The 17667-nt window shown below is 38.0% G+C and overlaps 1 protein-coding gene across 10 annotated transcripts in view; it reads left to right on the top strand.

The window, feature by feature from the left end:
• Positions 1-17667, top strand: part of RPS6KC1 (ribosomal protein S6 kinase C1) — a 178037-nt gene that overhangs the window by 7775 nt on the left and 152595 nt on the right. For 8 of the 10 annotated variants that reach the window (XR_004383284.1, XR_004383283.1, XR_004383285.1 and 5 more), the window contains exons 2-3: positions 4822-4857; positions 11013-11133. Coding sequence is in view for 5 of the 10 variants with exons in the window: in XM_032862752.1 (XP_032718643.1) it covers positions 4822-4857; positions 11013-11133 (157 nt within the window). In the remaining 5 variants the exon portion in view is untranslated. Of the gene's footprint in view, positions 1-4821; positions 4858-11012; positions 11134-17667 lie in introns of those variants that run through there. The other 2 variants (XM_032862755.1, XM_032862756.1) reach the window with 2 other exon arrangements.

Below are 17667 nucleotides of genomic sequence, written 5' to 3'. Positions count from 1 at the left end.
ACCCACTGAGCCACCCAGGCACCCCTTAGACTTGATTTTTAAGGAAAGTTGGTAATACTAAGATAAAACTGAAAATGATCTACAGGACCTAATGACTATTATGATCTGTTGATTATCATTATTTTTTTAAAGATTTTTATTTATTTATTCGACAGAGATCACAAGTAGGCAGAGAGGCAGGCAGAGAGAGAGGGGGAAGCAGGCTCCCCGCTGTGCAGAGAGCCTGATACAGGGCTCGAACCCAGAACCCTGAGATCATGACCTGAGCCGAAGGCAGAGGCCTATCCTGCTGAGCCACCCAGGTGCCCCCTGATCTGTTGATTATTGTGGGCCTGAGCTAGCCCAAGCCCTAACTTCAGGTCTTCTTTTTTTTTTTTTTTTTTAAGATTTTATTTATTTATTTTTCAGAGAGGGAGAGAAAGCAAGCACAGGCCGGGAGAGCTGCAGGGTGAGGGAGAAGCAGATCTCTGCTGAGCGAGGAGCCTGATGCGGGACTCTGTCCCAGGACCCTGGGATCCAGACCTGGGCCAAAGGCAGACACTTAACTGACTGAGCCACCAGGTGTCCCCTTCAGGTCTTTGTTTTAAAGATAGGAAAGCGGACTCATTTTAAGGTTGCTTTCTCTTTGGTTTATTATTGAACTGGCAAAAAAGCAGTTCATGGCTAGTACCAGAGCCTGTAATCAGACCTCTTTCTTCTTAGCTTCTTCTCTTCTGCCAAAGCACTTCTTCAGCTGCTATTTTTGGTCAATTTAAATTTCTCTGTAAAAGACAAAATGGGTGGGCACCTGGGTGGCTCAGTTGGTTAAGCCGCTGCCTTCGGCTCAGGTCATGATCCCAGGGTCCTGGGATCAAGTCCCACATAGGGCTCTCTGCTCAGCAGGGAGCATGCTTCTTCCCCTCTCTCTTTGCCTGCCTCTCTGCCTACTTGTGATCTTTGTCTGTCAAATAAATAAATTAAATCTTTAAAAAAAATTATAAAAAAAAAGACAAAATGGGTTTACCTAACAGGCAACAGGAATATTACTTGCATACTTGGAATTTTAATCTTTAGAAGGGCTGATTTAGTTGTGTCCTGGAAGGGGTATTTTGTTTTATTTATTTTTTAAATATTTTATTTATTTATTTGAGAGAGAGAGAGAGAGAGAGAGAGGAAAATATCAGAGGGAGAAGCAGACTCCCCATGGAGCTGGGAGGCTGATGCAGGGCTGGATCTTGGGACTCCAGGATCATGACCTCAGCCGAAGGCAGTTGCTTAACCAACTGAGCCATTCAGGCGCCCAGGAGTACTTTGTTTTAAATCATGGAGTTCTGAGATCTAGTCTCGCCTGTAACTGAATGATATGAGTACTATTAGTATGTGACTTTATGCTCTTGGGCTTGGTTATCTCATCCTACCAGGCAGGATTGTTGTGGTGATTAAATGAAGTAGAGGACTTAATTTCTTTGCACAGTAAGAGATAGTGACCTTCACTGTAAGCCCTTATTTGTTTTAAGTAAATTCAGAATTTGCTGTTGGCATTAACAGGGGCAGATGTTAACATTGCAGCAGCATTACCCAGCTGTATTCCAAATTTAGTGGGTGTTGCATTAGATAAATAAAGTAATAATAGATAACATATGATAAAAATAAAAAGTTGACTGGATAGATATTACATATTTTCCTTTTGAAGATATGCTATGCATGATAGTGTATTAAAACTTTGAGAAATTCTGCTCTAAAAAATATCTCTACTGAATTGATCATTAAGCCCTTCCTTTGAGAGCACTGATTTTAAAGAATATTGATATTCCGTACTGCATGGTTTGTGAAGCACTGCTTTAGGGTAGTAATTTTGAAGATGACCTGGTGATACAATTCTTTATACCAAGAGGCTATACTATACATGTATAGGTGATAGGTAATGCTTATAAGTGGAAATTTATGAAATTTAAACAAAAGAAAGCACTGCTTTAAGTTCCATTTTTTTTTTCCTGGCATTTATTGGATGAGTTTTATGACAAAATACTGAAATTCACCCCGAAAAAATGTTACTAAGTGCTAGCCAGCAACCTATATCAGAGAGAATTTAGTTTAGTTTTTTTTTTTTTTTCCTAGAGTTGATGTTACTTGTTGAAATAATTGCTAATAAAGCTTTATGAGTTATCAAAATCTGGGTCTGAGGGCTCAATTTGTTCATTTTCATTATGATCCTATTCTTCAGATTTCTGATTGATATTCTTATTTTTCACCAATTTATATTCCTGCTGAAGAGAATTACATAGTTAGAAAGAGTTGGACATTTGGGCTCAATGTGTGTTATCCTAACTAACCCTTGTGTTTTTTTTATTTCCATCTCAGGGGACACGTTCTTAACTATTTAAATAAGATTATATAATTGGGAATAATGAATCTCTTATAGAGGGGTGCCAAGTGATTGAACTTGCTAATGTATTTGCCAAGTGATTATATTTTTATAATATAGTGATGTAGAAATCCGATCCAGTGTATTCTCTGTTACAGTTCAGTATCTAGAATTGGAGTAGGCACACCTGTTTCTTGAATGAGTAAGTCAAAGAATAAATAAAACCTGAGGGTGGCAGGGTTTGTGCAAGTAAGTAAACTTAATTATTTCTGAAAATATTACAGATAATTTGAGGGATACAGTACAGTATATTGGAAAGAGCACTGGGCCAGGAGTCAGAAATCCAAGTTCTAGGGGTGCCTGGGGGGCTCAGTGGGTTAAACCCTCTACCTTTGGTTCAGGTCATGAATTCAGGATCCTGGGATCGAGCCCCACATTGGACTCTCTGCACAGCGGGGAGCCTGCTTCCCCCTTTCTCTCTGCCTGCCTCTCTACTTGTGATCTCTCTCTCTCTGTCAAATAAATAAATAAAAATCTTAAAAAAAAAAAAAAAGAAATCGAAGTTCTAATTACAAATCGAAAGGGGAAGAGTCATGTGACCTTATGCAAGTCTCTGGCTCTTGTTTCCTCATTGGTAAAAGGGAGACTTATAATAACCACTCTTGCCTAGCTCATAGGTTGTTGAGGGGATAAAATGAATCATTAATAAAATGCTTTGTAAATATAAATGTACAAAGTCAGGCTTTTTTCTCTTCCATGCCTAGCACAGTACCTTGAACAGTACTAGCACCAGTATAGACTTTCTTTCTTAATCCTGAAAAGGAGACTAAGAAACTGAGTCTAGGACTGATTCTTGGAATGCTCACAGATTGTTGCGAGATAGAAGGGGGAAGAGGAACCTGCAGAAGAGAAGCAAAAGAACCAAGGAGGAAAGAGGAGAGTCAGGAAAGTGTAGTCCTATACTTTCCAGGCATGGTTTTCACTAAGATTTGCTTATGCTCTTGGGGAAAGGGATAGTTAATACTTGGCAAGTAGGTTTTGATTTAATTTTCTGAACTCCACCTGAGTAAAATCCTCTGTCCTTTACATGAGAAGTATTTGAGGGTGAAGAGAAGTTCTTGGAAACTTAAAGACCTTTGCTTAGGTAGTTTAAGAATACTTAAACTTTGGGGCGCCTGGGTGGCTCAGTGGGTTAAGCCGCTGCCTTCGGCTCAGGTCATGATCTCAGGGTCCTGGGACCGAGTCCCGCATCGGGCTCTCTGCTCAGCAGGGAGCCTGCTTCCTCCTCTCTCTCTCTCTATCTGCCTCTCCGTCTACTTGTGATCTCTGTCTGTCAAATAAATAAATAAAATCTTTAAAAAAAATACTTAAACTTTGGTTTTCCGTATTTTCTATACTGTGAATAATTTATTATCATGAAAACATTAAAAGTCTTAAATCACTCAGCTGGGTTTTTTTTCCAAGATTTTATTTATTTATTTGAGAGAGAGACAGTGAAAAAGAGCATGAGAGGGGAGAAGGTCAGCGGGAGAAGCAGACTCCCCATCGAGCTGGCAGCCCGATGCAGGACTCGATCCTGGGACTCCGGGATCATGACCTGAGCTGAAGGCAGTCCTCAACCAACTGAGCCACCCAGGTGCCCTGGGCGCCCCTTTCTTGATGGGTTCGGGATGACAGTGTGGTCTGGACAGTGAGCATCCAGTGTCAGGGAAAGGTCTAGTATGAAGTGCTTCCTGACGCATTACTTAGCACATTGGTGTTCTTGGAGATACTAAAATAAGTTTGGGAAATAAAGCCCTCCTCCTCCACTTTGCATTTCTTCCTCACCTCAACCGCTACCCCCTTACACGTATCACTAGACTGTGAGGTCCATGAAGGTGCGATTGGAGGGGCTTTGTCTTACTCACCATTGTAGCAGCAGCACATTGAACTCCGGGAGCCATTGAGCCTGTAAATGACAAATCATAATCAAATCGGTTATTTCTGGGGCGCCTGGGTGGCTTGGTTGGTTGTTGGTGTGTCTGAGCATTGTGGCTGCTTTTTTTTAAATTGGAATTTTTATTGAGTGAATTGCAGATTTATGTACAGTTGTAAGAAATAATATGGAATCATCCCTTGCATACTTCGGGTATAGCTGCTTTTTTTCTTCTACCTTACATGTAGCCTGGGAAGGGGGTAGACAAGCTTGTTAGAATTGTGACAGGTAAGAGGGAAGCCAGAGCGTTCTCTTAGGAATGTAATGCACGAACTTTAGTGTGTGAGCTCTTTTTTTAGCTGCCTTTTCCTTAATTTTTTAGCATGTGTTTCAGTTGGTGAAGTTATTATATAGCTGAACTCTTTGTAAGTGATATAATACAGTATTTATTTTCCTTTAAACAAATCCATTTCTCAGTCAGATACTGTTGAAATTAATTATACAAATGTGGAATCTTAAATTTTGGTAATGATGAGATATTTCTGTGTATGTTTTGTTTTAGGTTGTTTCACGAAGAAATCCAGAGGATGTCCAGGAGGTAACACACTTATACATATGAAAATTTTATTTTATATATTTGACAAAAATTTAATTAAATGCTTTGTTGAGGAAACAGAATTGTTGGCATGTCTGTCTTCATATTTATGTGTTTGCCTGGAGATTATCTTTAGCTCACAAAACAGCAGCTGAAGTTGCTTTTTCAGATCTGTTAAGTACCGGTTAAGCTTAATAGGTGTTAAGTTATACAAGGAAGGATTTAAGGAATTATAGTGTTATTTAATAATGTGATAGTGTTTCTGATAACTAACATTCGTAGGATTTTAGTATTAAGAGCTCTTATCTATTTCAAAATCATGGTAACTTTAATAAAAAGGAAAGGGCATTTGGTAACTAATATTAATTTTAAAGATCATAATAAATTATGGGGCCCTGCATACCTTCACTTTTATATTGAGTTGACATGTTGACACCTTGGAAAACTGCTTTGGGTATAGATATTGGGTATAGTGTTTCTTTTTTAAATTTGTAGTTGTTTTGCTACAACTCTTTCTCTCTAAAATTATACCAGCTTGTGTGTTTTTGCTTGAAACTATGGAATTCTTTATTTGTAATTACTTTGTGTTTGTTATATACCTTTAGGAATCCTTATCCAGTAAGGGTAGCTACAACGATAGCTTGCTTAATGTTTTTGATTTACTTTCATTTTGGTCCCTGTTCATTTACACCGTGTTAGAAGGACATATGTTGGGGATTTTTTTTTCTTACTAAAGTGTTTAAAAAAGACATTATAAATTGGCAGTCTTAATTCTGCAACAGTTTTTTTCCCCCCATTTGAATTTTAATGTCTTTAGATGGAGTATATATTTTCTAACAAGCCCCACTACTCCTTACTTAACAAACCTGACTTGATTCGTACATTTAAATGGATTGTTTGGTACTGGTTGGTTTGAGTGTATAGCATCAGGTTTAGACAATATTTGAACTTTTATACATTAGCATTTCTTGCTATACTCGATCCAGTATTTGTTTTGAGTTCAATAAAACACAATTTTAAAAGATTTCATATTGTTTTTCTTAGGGGTTTTAAGATATCTCACTTTCCCCTCTCAATAACCAGGAAGACGATATTGTAATACAGTTATTTGGGAAGAAAAAGATATATGTATTTCTATATCTGTATCCTTCCAAAATGGAAATGAAAGTAATTTGCACCATTGTATTAAGTACTCTCTCTACTTAAGTGTCAGTTGGCTAGTATGGACTTTCTTTAGAGTTCTTCTAATTATGTTGAATTAATAGTCAGTACAGGCTGTTCTGCTTTTGAAATTTTACAACTCTTAAAATGAAAGATGGGTTGTGTTTCCTTTGAATACATTGTCTGATTGCTATGCTGTAGTCTGTAGCTTGATGTTCCCATTTTCCAGGGAGAATCCTGAACCAACTTATCCATGAACATACTCTCTGCCATTTCCTTAATCCTTTTTTGGGGAAAACTCTTTTATAATAACAACTGTTGGTGAGCCATTCATCAGAAAACTCTTGTAAGTGTCCTTTAGTTAGATGATTGCATGGTTCTTTGTTAGAAATGGTATAAAAATTTTTAAAAATGTCTTCTGTCTTGCCAGCTTCTTGAAATATAAAATAACCTTGAAATTGTAACATTCTGGCTTCTCATGTATTTCAAATGTTGGAATTCTCATTTAGGAGAGAAATTTGCTACCTAGAGTTTGTTTCCATTTCCTTTCCTTTCACTTTCTCTCCTATTAAGGGACTCATGTAGGTACTGCTTTAGAATTTAGTCAGGCTTTCCAAGAGCTATTGAGGATTAGAAGATGTCCTGTAAATCTAACTAAATATAGGGCTAATAATATGCTATCCTTATAAAACTGGAGATGTATTGTTGGTTTTCTCTTAGAGATGTGTTCACACACCTTGGCACATCCTGCCAGGTAGCGTGTTTTCTTTCTAAGAGTGCTGAACTATTCACATGGAGGAAATAATTTAAAATTATCCAGGATAGATTTCTTTTACAAAATTTTACCCTTCAAAAATTCCCTCTAAATTTTTATTTATTAAGAGCAGCATGGGGTGGGGCACCTGGTTGGCTCATTCGGTTCAGCATCTGACTTCGGCTCAGGTCATGATCTCAGGGTCCTGGGATCATGCCCCATATAGGGCTCCCTGCTCAGTGGAGAGCCTGCTTCTCTCTCTTCCTCTGCTGCTCCCCCTGCTTGTGCTGTCTCTCTCTCTCTCTCTCTCTGTCAAGTAAATAAATAAAATCTTAAAAAAAAAAAAATAGAACAGCATGGGAAACTCTGAGAGGGACAGCAACTGTTAATGTGGCCTCTGGTTCAGTAGTTTCTCTAAAGCATGAACACCTGCAGAAGGTTAAAGAAAGAACTAGAAATATTGTGCCCTTCCTCTCGTACCTTTTTCAAAACGTAACCCATACCTCTGTTTCTCTATAGGTAGTAGATTTCACTGGTGAAATTTGGGAGAAGAAGAACTGAAATAGAACTTTCTATGTATCACGTCAGAAATCTGTTAAGTCATTTCATAAATGAAATAGTTTGATAAAAACCATTTGAAAACATTTAAAATGTGTCAAGGGAAAGAAAAGGCTCTTGGAAAGGGGAGAAAGAAAATCTGAAAGCAAATATGGTAGTGATGCTGGTTGCAAGAAAAGATGATCCGGCAACTTTAAAATACTGTGTGAGAGGACAAACTGAGTGGTTTAGTTTATAGGATCTACAGGTTTTTGCTATCATTAAGTGAAATTATCTGAAAGGTAAACATTTATTTTGTGTAAAAATTATTTAAGGGAATGTATTTAATGAAAGTTAAGCTTTTATTAAATTCATAGTATATATCTGACAATCACTGAATTAATATTTAATTGAGGAATTTTATGCAAAGTAACTTTAATGAGTTTAAGAAATATTTGTAGGAGTTGGTTCATAGAACAGTAGTTGTTACACAGTTTTTTTTTTTTTCTAGTAGGAAGGAATTACTAGAGAAAATAATTTTTGCATGCATTTTTTGGGACTTTGTGTAGTCCATTTATAAACATCAATACTGCTAACGTAATGGAAATGTGCTTTTGCTCACTTTTCCATTTTGAAGATTTCTAGAATTGTCCACGGTTAAAAGGAATATGAAGAAAAGGAGACAGTAGGTGGTGACATTTTGTGATGTGTTGGTTTTCTGCATTTCTTGAGGGTTTATATTTGCTCTTGGTTATTTTGGTTCTATAGTTCCAGTGTTGAGAAGGAGGATGTGAATGAATAAATTAGGCGTGATGAAAAGGAGTCTCACCTTGGAGGCTCTAATTCTTACTCTGAAAGACTGTATGCTAGTTTATAGACCATGTTGTTATTATCATTATTGTGATTAAGTTATTAAGTTTTGCCCCTTAAGTTAACTCTGCCCTTACTTAAAAATGACCCTAACTAGAATAGAAATTTTATCTGCAGATTTGTTTCCACGGACTAGTCTTTTGCATAGCTCTCGTTTCTAGTACATAATGGCTTTAAGGATGGCATTTATGTAAGGTTACTTTCGCAAGCTCATCACCCATTTCTTCCTTAAGCCTGTGGCAGCATGGTACCACCACAATTTGATCTATTTTAAAAATATAAAAATAGCACTTTTTTTTCCCCGTGACAGAATTATTTTCATGCATCAAAATTAGAAATTATAGAGAAGCAAAAAATATGAAAATTAAAATCACTTGTAATCTCACTGTCCTGAGACCATTTACTTTTTAGGTATTGGTTTGGCTCTCCTAGTTATTGGTTCCTCTTGCTCTTTTACTGGAACTGTTGGTTCTTTACTATTACCTTTTGCCTCATTCACTTACATTTTATTTTATTTTATTTTTTTCACTTATATTTTAAAATAAAATCTTTTCTTCCATCCAAGTGGTCTGTCTCATGGCACAACCAAGCTTTTTAAACACCTACTTTGCACTTGGTTTCCTCTTCCTTACTTCTGGCTGATTTCTCAATGTTAGGGTTCCCCATTAATTTGTCCTTAGACTCCCCATCTTGTTATAAATGCTGAGAAAAGCCTTCCCGAGTGATTGCCACCTTTCTGCTGGTAGTTACCAAATGAATACATCTTGCTTAGCTCGCTCTCTTGAACCCCAAACCTGTGCCAAATATGTCTAAAGTTGAACTTTGTTCTTACCTTAAAAGTTCCCAGTCTCCTTTTCTTCACCTTAGAGAATGGCACCACTATTTATCCAGTTGCAAAAGCCCAAATTCTAGTGATTATATTTGGCATCTCACTCTCCTTTTAAAAACTTCATCCCCAGTCCCTTCTCTCTCTCTATTTTTGTTGATCTGATCACTACTTGCCTTCAGTAGACTTACTTAAGATAACACCTTCCGTAGGTGCTCCTTTCTTAACACTCTTGGGCTTCCCTTGTCCACATTTGTCACACCGTCTTGTGACACAGTTACTGTGTTGGCTTGTCCTGCCCACTTAGACTGGGTCTGTGTTTCTTGTTTCTTCATCCTCTGTGCTAACACAGAGCCTGGCACAGAGTAGGGACATGAAAATACTTGTTTTGGTGACTATTTTTGTTGTTGAGTGAATGAATAAAAGGAAGCCTTGGAAGGAGGCAGTTTAAATTAATTCATAAACATAAACATAATTCATAAACATCTGACTTGTTTTCTAGGATTATAACTATAGTAAAAATAAGAAGCTCATCATGGTAGAATTTTTGGTAGTATATGATAAAGTTTAGTGAAGAATTTCCTATATCCAGAGAATAAATTTTTTGACACGAGTCTCTTAAATCTCACTTGATTACTTGCTTGGCCTAATATTTGCTTATTATTAGCATTATGTTCTGTTGTGTTTGTTAGAAGTGTGAGGTAATTAGGTTTTTTGTTTTTGTTTTTTTTAAGAAGCAAAGACCCTAATATACTAGGTAATGGAATTTAAAACTCAGTTATATCCTATTTAGTGGAGACTGAATCAGTGAAAATCAATGATATCAAAGCCATGTCAAATCTGTTTTCTTTATAAAGTTTTCTTTTCCTAATTTAATCTGAATAAGGTTAAACAGTAATTCAGATTAATGGAGGTAAACTTTTATGTGATATGTAATCCAGATGACTGATTTTGTGTTTTGAAATATACTAGTTTTAATGGTATTCTGTTCAGGATTCATCTTGCCTTCGGAAATCCTTATTACTACTTTAAACTGAGGTTTGTGAAATAAGATTTATGAAATGTAAAAGTTAAGGTTAATTACTTGCTACACAGCCATGTCTTCTTCATTGTTACTTAGTTTATCCTTTTAGGCTGTGTAGGTACTTTATGTTTAAAAATTGTTTAGGGGCACCTGGGTAGCTCAGCGGATTAAGCATCCCACTCCTGATTTCGGCCCAGGTCGTGATCTCAGGATTGTGAGATCAGATCCCGTGTTGGGCTCTGTGCTCAGCATGGTTTGCCTGACATCCTCTCTCTTCCTCTTCCTGCAACTCCCAACCCACATGTATGATCTCTCTCTCTCATTAAATAAATAAATCTTTTCCAAAAATTGTCTATATTAGGGGTGTCTTGATGGCTCAGTCGGTTAAGCCTCAGATTCTCTTGATTTCAGGTTGGGTCATGGTCTCAGGGTTGTGAGATTGAGCTCTGCTTTGGGCTCTGTGCTGAGCGTGGAGCTTGCTTGAGATTCTCTTTCTTCCTCTCCCTCCCTCTGTGTGCCCCCGACCCCTGGGCTTGTGCGTGCACTCTTTCTTTTTCTCTCAAAAAAATAAAAAAAAAAAGTTGTCTATTTTGTGTTTATAAACATGCTATTTTTGAGAGAGTATATGTATTTTGACATCTAGCTCATTTCCTGGCTAATAGTAATTGATTTTTGAAGAGGTTAAGTGACATTTTAGGTGGTACAGACCCTCTTTGTACCAGGTTGAATATTTTTCCAAGAAAACGCTACTTGTGTAAAATGAAATTTAAAAATCAAAGCAGAAAAGCTAGAGAAAGAGTTGCTGCTTTATAAATCAAATACTGTTATTTAATCTCAGCCAGTTAACCAGATTGGTTAGAACATATATTTGTTTGCCTTTGCATGACAATTTTGGGCACTTTCCTGAAAAGACTTTTTGTTGTTCAGATATCTGAGCCTACATAGTTTCACTGTGAGAGACACATTTGATTTTTCTTTTTCTTTAGATAATCGTATGGAAGAGATACAGTGACTTTAAGAAACTACACAAAGAACTATGGCAAATTCACAAAAACTTATTCCGACATTCAGAATTGTTTCCTCCATTTGCCAAAGGAATAGTGTTTGGTAAGTGATTATTTTGAAATTGTGATTTTAAACAGTGATGATTGGCTAATTGTGTGTATATAGTGAACCCTGAAATACTGTACGATGATGTCAGAAACCCTTATTAAGATGGCTCAGGTCAGGCAGCAAGCCCTTGAAGTTGTTTCTTCATGTTCCTGGTGTAGGCTCGTTAGCTCTGCATGCATTTACTCTTCCCTCCTGTGAAACAACTGCACACCAACTTCAATGCCAGCCAGTCAAGCAAAATAAAAAACCCCCAAAACCATGTAGGAGCATAAAAAGAGATAATATTGAGTTATTCTTATAGTTCTGAAATTTAGGGATTTTTAAAAGCTTATACTTGGTGTATATTTTTTTAATTTTAATTTTTTTTGAGGTTTCTTTCCCATTTTCTTTTTTTTAATCATTTTTTAAAATTTATTTTCAGCATAACAGTATTCATTGTTTTTGTACCACACCCAGTGCTCCACGAAATCCGTGCCCTCTCTAATACCCACCACCTGGTTGCCCCAACCTCCCACCCCCCTACCTCTTCAAACCCTTCAGATTGTTTTTCAGAGTCCATAGTCTCTCATTGTTCACCTCCCCTTCCAATTTCTCCCAACTCCCTTCTCCTAACTCCCCATTTTTTTTTTTTAAGATTTTGTTTATTTATTTGATAGAGAGATCACAAGTAGGGAGAGAGGCAGGCAGAGAGAGAGGGGGAAGCAGGATCCCTGCTGAGCAGAGAGCCTGATGCGGGGCTCGATCCCAGGACCCTGAGATCATGACCTGAGCCGAAGGCAGAGGCTTAACCCACTGAGCCACCCAAGCGCCCCTTGTGCATTTTTTCTGATACCTTTCTTATAAGGTAAAGTGGTTATGATTTGAGGCACCCAGCCAGGCCAGATACAGATATTTTGGGGTGGTGGCTCTGGCTATGTTATGACAGCTGTTAGATTCATGGCTTCACAAAATTTAACAGCAGACTGAGGCACGGAGCTTCCTAGTACCCTGCTGCTGTTGCTCTGTACCTCCAGTGGTGTTTGGGGGTACATGGCCCTTTAGCAGACTGTGTTGCCAGTTCTGTCTGCAGCTCCCTGCCTCTCACACTTGGCGTGCTGGCACCATGGCAGAGAGCTTCCTGCTTGTCAGTCCCGGCCTTCAGGTTCTCGTCTGTCAGCTTTGGCCCTACCTACTATAGAACAGCTCTCCCTGGGGTAACCGTGCTCGCTTCTCATTTTCCGTTCGCTGGAGCCACAGTATCTCCAGTGAGATGTAAACTGCAGTCTTGGGAGGGAGGTGCCTCTTCCAACTATTGCCTCTGTTTCTCTCCCTCAGCCATAGGGTATTTTTAGAGGTCTCTGTTCTCACCTCTGAGCAGTTAGTCCTATGCAAACAGTTAACAATTCTTCATACGTGGGTTCCATTTTCTGGCTGGACCCTGGCTGCCACAGAGACCACTATCTGGGCTGCAGGTAGGCTCATTACAAGTTGTTTCTAACATTCTTTCAGGAGCTAGTGTTAGGAAACACAACGCATTTCTGTACATTGTGTACATTATACATTCTTCTATCTGCATACACATCTGCATACATACATCAGTATGTGATGTATCCTTTTATATACACTACACACTACAGAGACGTATTTTAGAATTGTTTGTAATAGCTTTTGGCAAACAAATTTTTGTATGTTCAGTTCTCCTCCTGCCCCCTCCACCCTCTAAGATTTTGGGTTTCTGGTCTTGATTAGAAATGTTCCCCAATTCCTCCATTTGCTTGTAAGATGATTTTTGGAGCTTAAAAAATTCTTTTTAATATCCATGTGGGAAAAAAAATCCACGTGGAATTTATATTTGAATGAGATGTTAGATGATACTTCATTTTGTGTCTTTCAGATGGTTAGACATCTGTTCTGAGGTATTTATTAAATAATAAATGTTTTTCCCAGTGAAATTGATACCATCTTCATTATGCATTAACTTTTTATGCATTGCCACTAATTTAAAGTTTTTCTTTTATGGTATTTATTCTTATAGTAATACCTATTTCTGTGCCATGTTGATTTTTGTAAAATGGCTTTATAGAGTATGTTCTAATACTAGCTATATTTCTCATTGACTCTGGGGAAATTCCTGCCTTTTAGGATAGGCCTGGAATTCTTGGGGCTTTTACATTGATAATTCTAAGAAATGATACCAGTTATCCATTTAGTGCCTCTTAGTTTCAAGTTTCTTCTTTCATTTTCTGTTATGCATTAATGGGTTGGACTCTTTAAATATTTTTCCTTTACGGTGAGTATGCTATTCAGAGTAGAGGCTGATGGAGAGGCACTGGAGGAGGGTAAGGGGCTTCTCTCCCACCTTCCAGTGTGCTATGGATTTTGTTTTTCTTTTTGGTTCTACTACATTTTTGCCAGAGGCCTCTGCCTCAGCTACACACATAAATGTAGTCCACTGACAAGTTTACATCCCCTGCTAGTTTGGTAGCCTCTTGACTGTGTGCACCAAGGCACCCCAGACCTAGTGGAGAGTGGGCTTCTGACTCTCTGACTCCCTGAAGGTTGTTTCCTGTGCTCTGGGGACACTGTAGATACCAGACCTCGTTGCTCTACAGGTGAGCAGGCTCCTGATGCCCTCTTTGCTTCTGCATACCTCTCTGCCAGCTTTGGCCTGCCTTTACCCCAGAAAGTTGTGTACCCCAGTCCTGTGTTACCTTGCTTGTGAGTGGGCTCCCAGCACTGTGATTCTCTCTTGTTGCTCGCTTGCCAGTCTTGTCCTATGTGAACTCTGGAGGGGTCTTTCTTGCTTTCCTGGCAACCGTGGACCAGCTCTGGCCTAGGGAACCCAGCTAACTTCTCCCCATTCAGTGGCTACAAACAGTTCTCCATAAAGATCCCAATCCCAACTTTTGGGGAGGGGTTCCCCCTTCTAGATTGTTCCTTCCTTGGTACTTTCTTTTACCCTGGGGTTATTCTTTAGAATTAATAAGTTAAGAGTTGTTTAATAGTCTTTATATTGAGCTTTCCTTGTTCAAATTACTATGTGGATTTAGTCTGTGGACTGAACCCTACTGATGCTCTCTTTGATTGAGGAAGATTTTTGGATGATTTGAAATTATCCATCCTCCACTGGCTTGTAGTTTATGTGGAACAGTGATTTCTTCAGGCTGTACTCTGTGAGCTTTACACCTTTCTTAGGATATTTGGCATGTTTCACAACGCCTTGAGATCTGGGGACAAGAAACAGACACATAATAGTATAGTAATATCAGTGGCATTTATGACAGAATGAAGTGGCCATCAAAAGCTTGTTGCTATAATTCTTTAATTTTAACAAATACTTAATATTAACAATTTATGATATATAATGATGTCTTGAAATATACGCAATGTCAAGAGGTTTCTTTGGTTCATAATTACAAAGGAAAGTATTTGTATTTCCTTAGGTGAGAAGCAGTTGAGGGATGTGGACAACAGGTCAGTAGCAATAGAACCATTAGTTTTGAAGATACCATCACTTCATTTTGTTCCCCTATGAAACATTAAGGGATCCACAAACACTTGTAAATCTTTACCTCCTGTGGCCTTTGAACTCAGACATTCCATCTTAGTCAAATTTCTGGTGCCTTCTGTTCATTGTTATTACCCAGTATCTATGGTTCTTTACTTTTTTCTTTGATACTTTTTCTGATTAAAGTTGTACTTGTTTTTTGCCATTGAACTACATACCTTTTCTGATCATGATTCTGCTGCTATTAATAGAGTCGTCTTTGGTTAATACCAGCCCAGCCATAATCATCTGGAAATTTTATAGGCATGCTTAATTCAAGAAACATTTTAAAAATAGGTACTGTGGGTATGATGATTCAGCCTCTGTCTTCTGAGAAACTTAGCTGAAGTGAGCATCATGATCTAGACTTTCTGAAAGGGAAGTGCTTTAAGGATGTGACATCCTTACTGTCAAGTTTTTAAGTTTTTTGGCATTCTACTTTTTTTTTTTAAGATTTTTTTAAAAAATTGAAGTGTAGTTGACATATAATATGATAGGAGTTTCAGGCATACAACATAGTGATTAAACATTTACGTAGATTATGAAATCAATACAATGAAGCTAGTTACCATCTGTCACCATACAAACTTATTACAATATTATTGACTGTATTCTCTATGTTATACTTCACATCCCTGTGACTTACTTACTTCATAACTGGACATTTGTACCTCTTTATCTCCTTCACCCCAACCTCCCTCCCCTCTGGCAACCACCATTTTGATCTCTGTATTTATGAATCTGTTTCTGTTTTGTCTGTTCATTTGTTTTGTGTTTTAAATTCCATATATAAGTGAGATTGTACTGTGTTTGTCTTTCTCTGACTTATTTCACTTACCATAATACTCTCTAGGTCCATCTGTGTTGTCACAAATGACCAATTTTCATTCTTTTTTATGGCTGAATGATATACCATTGTGTGTGTGTATGTGTATATGTATATATACCATGTCTTTATCAATTCATCTATTGATAGACACTTAGGTGGCTTCCATATCTTGGCTATTGTAAATAATATTGAAATAAACATAGGGATGCATATATCTGTTTGAATTAGTTGTTTCATTTTCTTCAGATTAATACCGAGAAGTGGAATTTCTGGATCTTATGGTAGTTCTGTTTTTGATGTTTTGGAGAACCCGCATTCTCTTTTCCACAGTCACTGCACCGGTTTACATTTGCACCAGAAGTTGCAGGAGGATTCCCTTGTCTCAAGTCCTCACCAACACTTGGTATTTCTTATCTTTTTGAGCCTACCCATTTTGACAGGTGCGGGGTGATATCTCATTGTGGTTTTGGTTTGCAATTCCCTGATAGTGATGTTGAGCATCTTTTCATGTGTCTGTTGGCCATCTGTATGTCTTCCTTGGAAATACGCTTATTCAGATTCTCTACCCACGTTTTAATTGGATTGTTTGTGTTTTTTTGGTATTGAGTTGTATGATTTCTTTATCTCTTTGGGATATTAATCCCAGTGACATTCTATTTTATTTTATTTATTTATTTATTAAAGATTTTATTTATTTGTCAGAGAGAGCGCGCACAAACAGGCAGAGGCAGAGAGAGAAGCAGGCTCCCTGCCGAGCAAGGAGCCTGATGTGGGACTCGATCCTAGGACCCTGGGATCATGACCTGAGCCACAGGCAGTGGCTTAACCAACTGAGCCACCCAGGCATCCTGACATTCTGTTTTAATTATGAAGATGCAAATAATTAAAATTCACCAATCTAAGGAGCTGGTTTTTTTTTTTAAATTTTAAGATTTTATTTATTTGTTTGACAGACAGAGATCACAAGTAGGAGAGAGGCAGGCAGAGAGAGGCGGGGAAGCAGGCTCCCTGCTGAGCAGAGAGTCCGACAATGGGCTGGATCCTAGGACCGTGAGATCATGACCTGAGCCAAAGGCAGAGGCTTTAACCCACTAAGCCACCCAGGCGCCCCAGTTTTTGTTTTGTTTTGTTTTAAGATTTTCTTTATTAGAGAGTGTATGTGTGAGGCAGGGGGGAGAAGCAGAGGGAGGGTGAGACGCATACCTCCGCTGAGTGGGGAGCCCGATGTGGGACTCAGTCCTAGGACCCTGAAATCATAACCTGAGTCGAAGGCAGACGCTTAATGAACTGAGCCACCTAGGTGTCCCCAATCTGAGGAATTTTAAGAATCATCCTTCTAAATGCACACCAAAAAGGGTTCTTTTATATTCTAAAAATAAGAGACCTCCCTCATACTTAACTTTTTCTCTCCCTTTCTCTCTGAGTCCTTAACACAACTGTGTGAGTAGAGACTGCTTTATTCTTACCGATGGCTATATCATCAGCATGTAGGACCATGCCCGACATATAAATATGCACACACAAATGTGTGCACAGATATGTACATAACGCATGGGTATTCTTTGCAGCATTTTCAGTAGAGGAAAATGGAACAGAAACTGAATTTTCTCATTATGTGATTGCACAGATATGCCATAATTTACCCAATTAATAGAATTCTTTAGCTCTTTGAAATATACTGGTGTGGTAAGATATCCAAGCTACATTTTTAAGACATGAAAACAACTGTTTTACAGCACTATGTTTAGTAAGCTCACATCTGTGTTTGAACAGACATATGTTATTATGTGAAGATATACCTACACACATTTGAATAATATATGTACCTTCTTAGGATGTAGGAGGAGGGATGGTTTCACTTTTTATTTTATACCGTCTGTACTGTGGAGCTTAATTGCTTCCATATATCTTTAACTTTAATATGGAGAGATACGCAGCCCAGCTTCTTAAACAGGAAGGTTGTCACTGGGTGAAAAGGAGTGGTTTCTAAATTGGTTGAGATTTGTAGCTATTACTGCTCTTGCTAATGGATTATCTTCAACTTTGCTCCACATCCTTATGTATTATGGAGTGAAAGTTTCTTATTAATCTTGATAAGTAAGCAGTTTATCTCTCTTAGTAAGTGGTACAGTCCATTTGTAATACTTGATAACTGCAGTGAACCCTGCAGGCT

This window comes from Lontra canadensis, unplaced genomic scaffold, assembly GCF_010015895.1.
Source record: "Lontra canadensis isolate GAN:19392208 unplaced genomic scaffold, GSC_riverotter_1.0 scaffold24, whole genome shotgun sequence".
NCBI lineage: Eukaryota > Metazoa > Chordata > Mammalia > Carnivora > Mustelidae > Lontra > Lontra canadensis.
The sequence above is the reverse complement of the archived record's forward strand: the minus strand, read 5'-3'. Positions and strand labels throughout refer to the sequence as shown.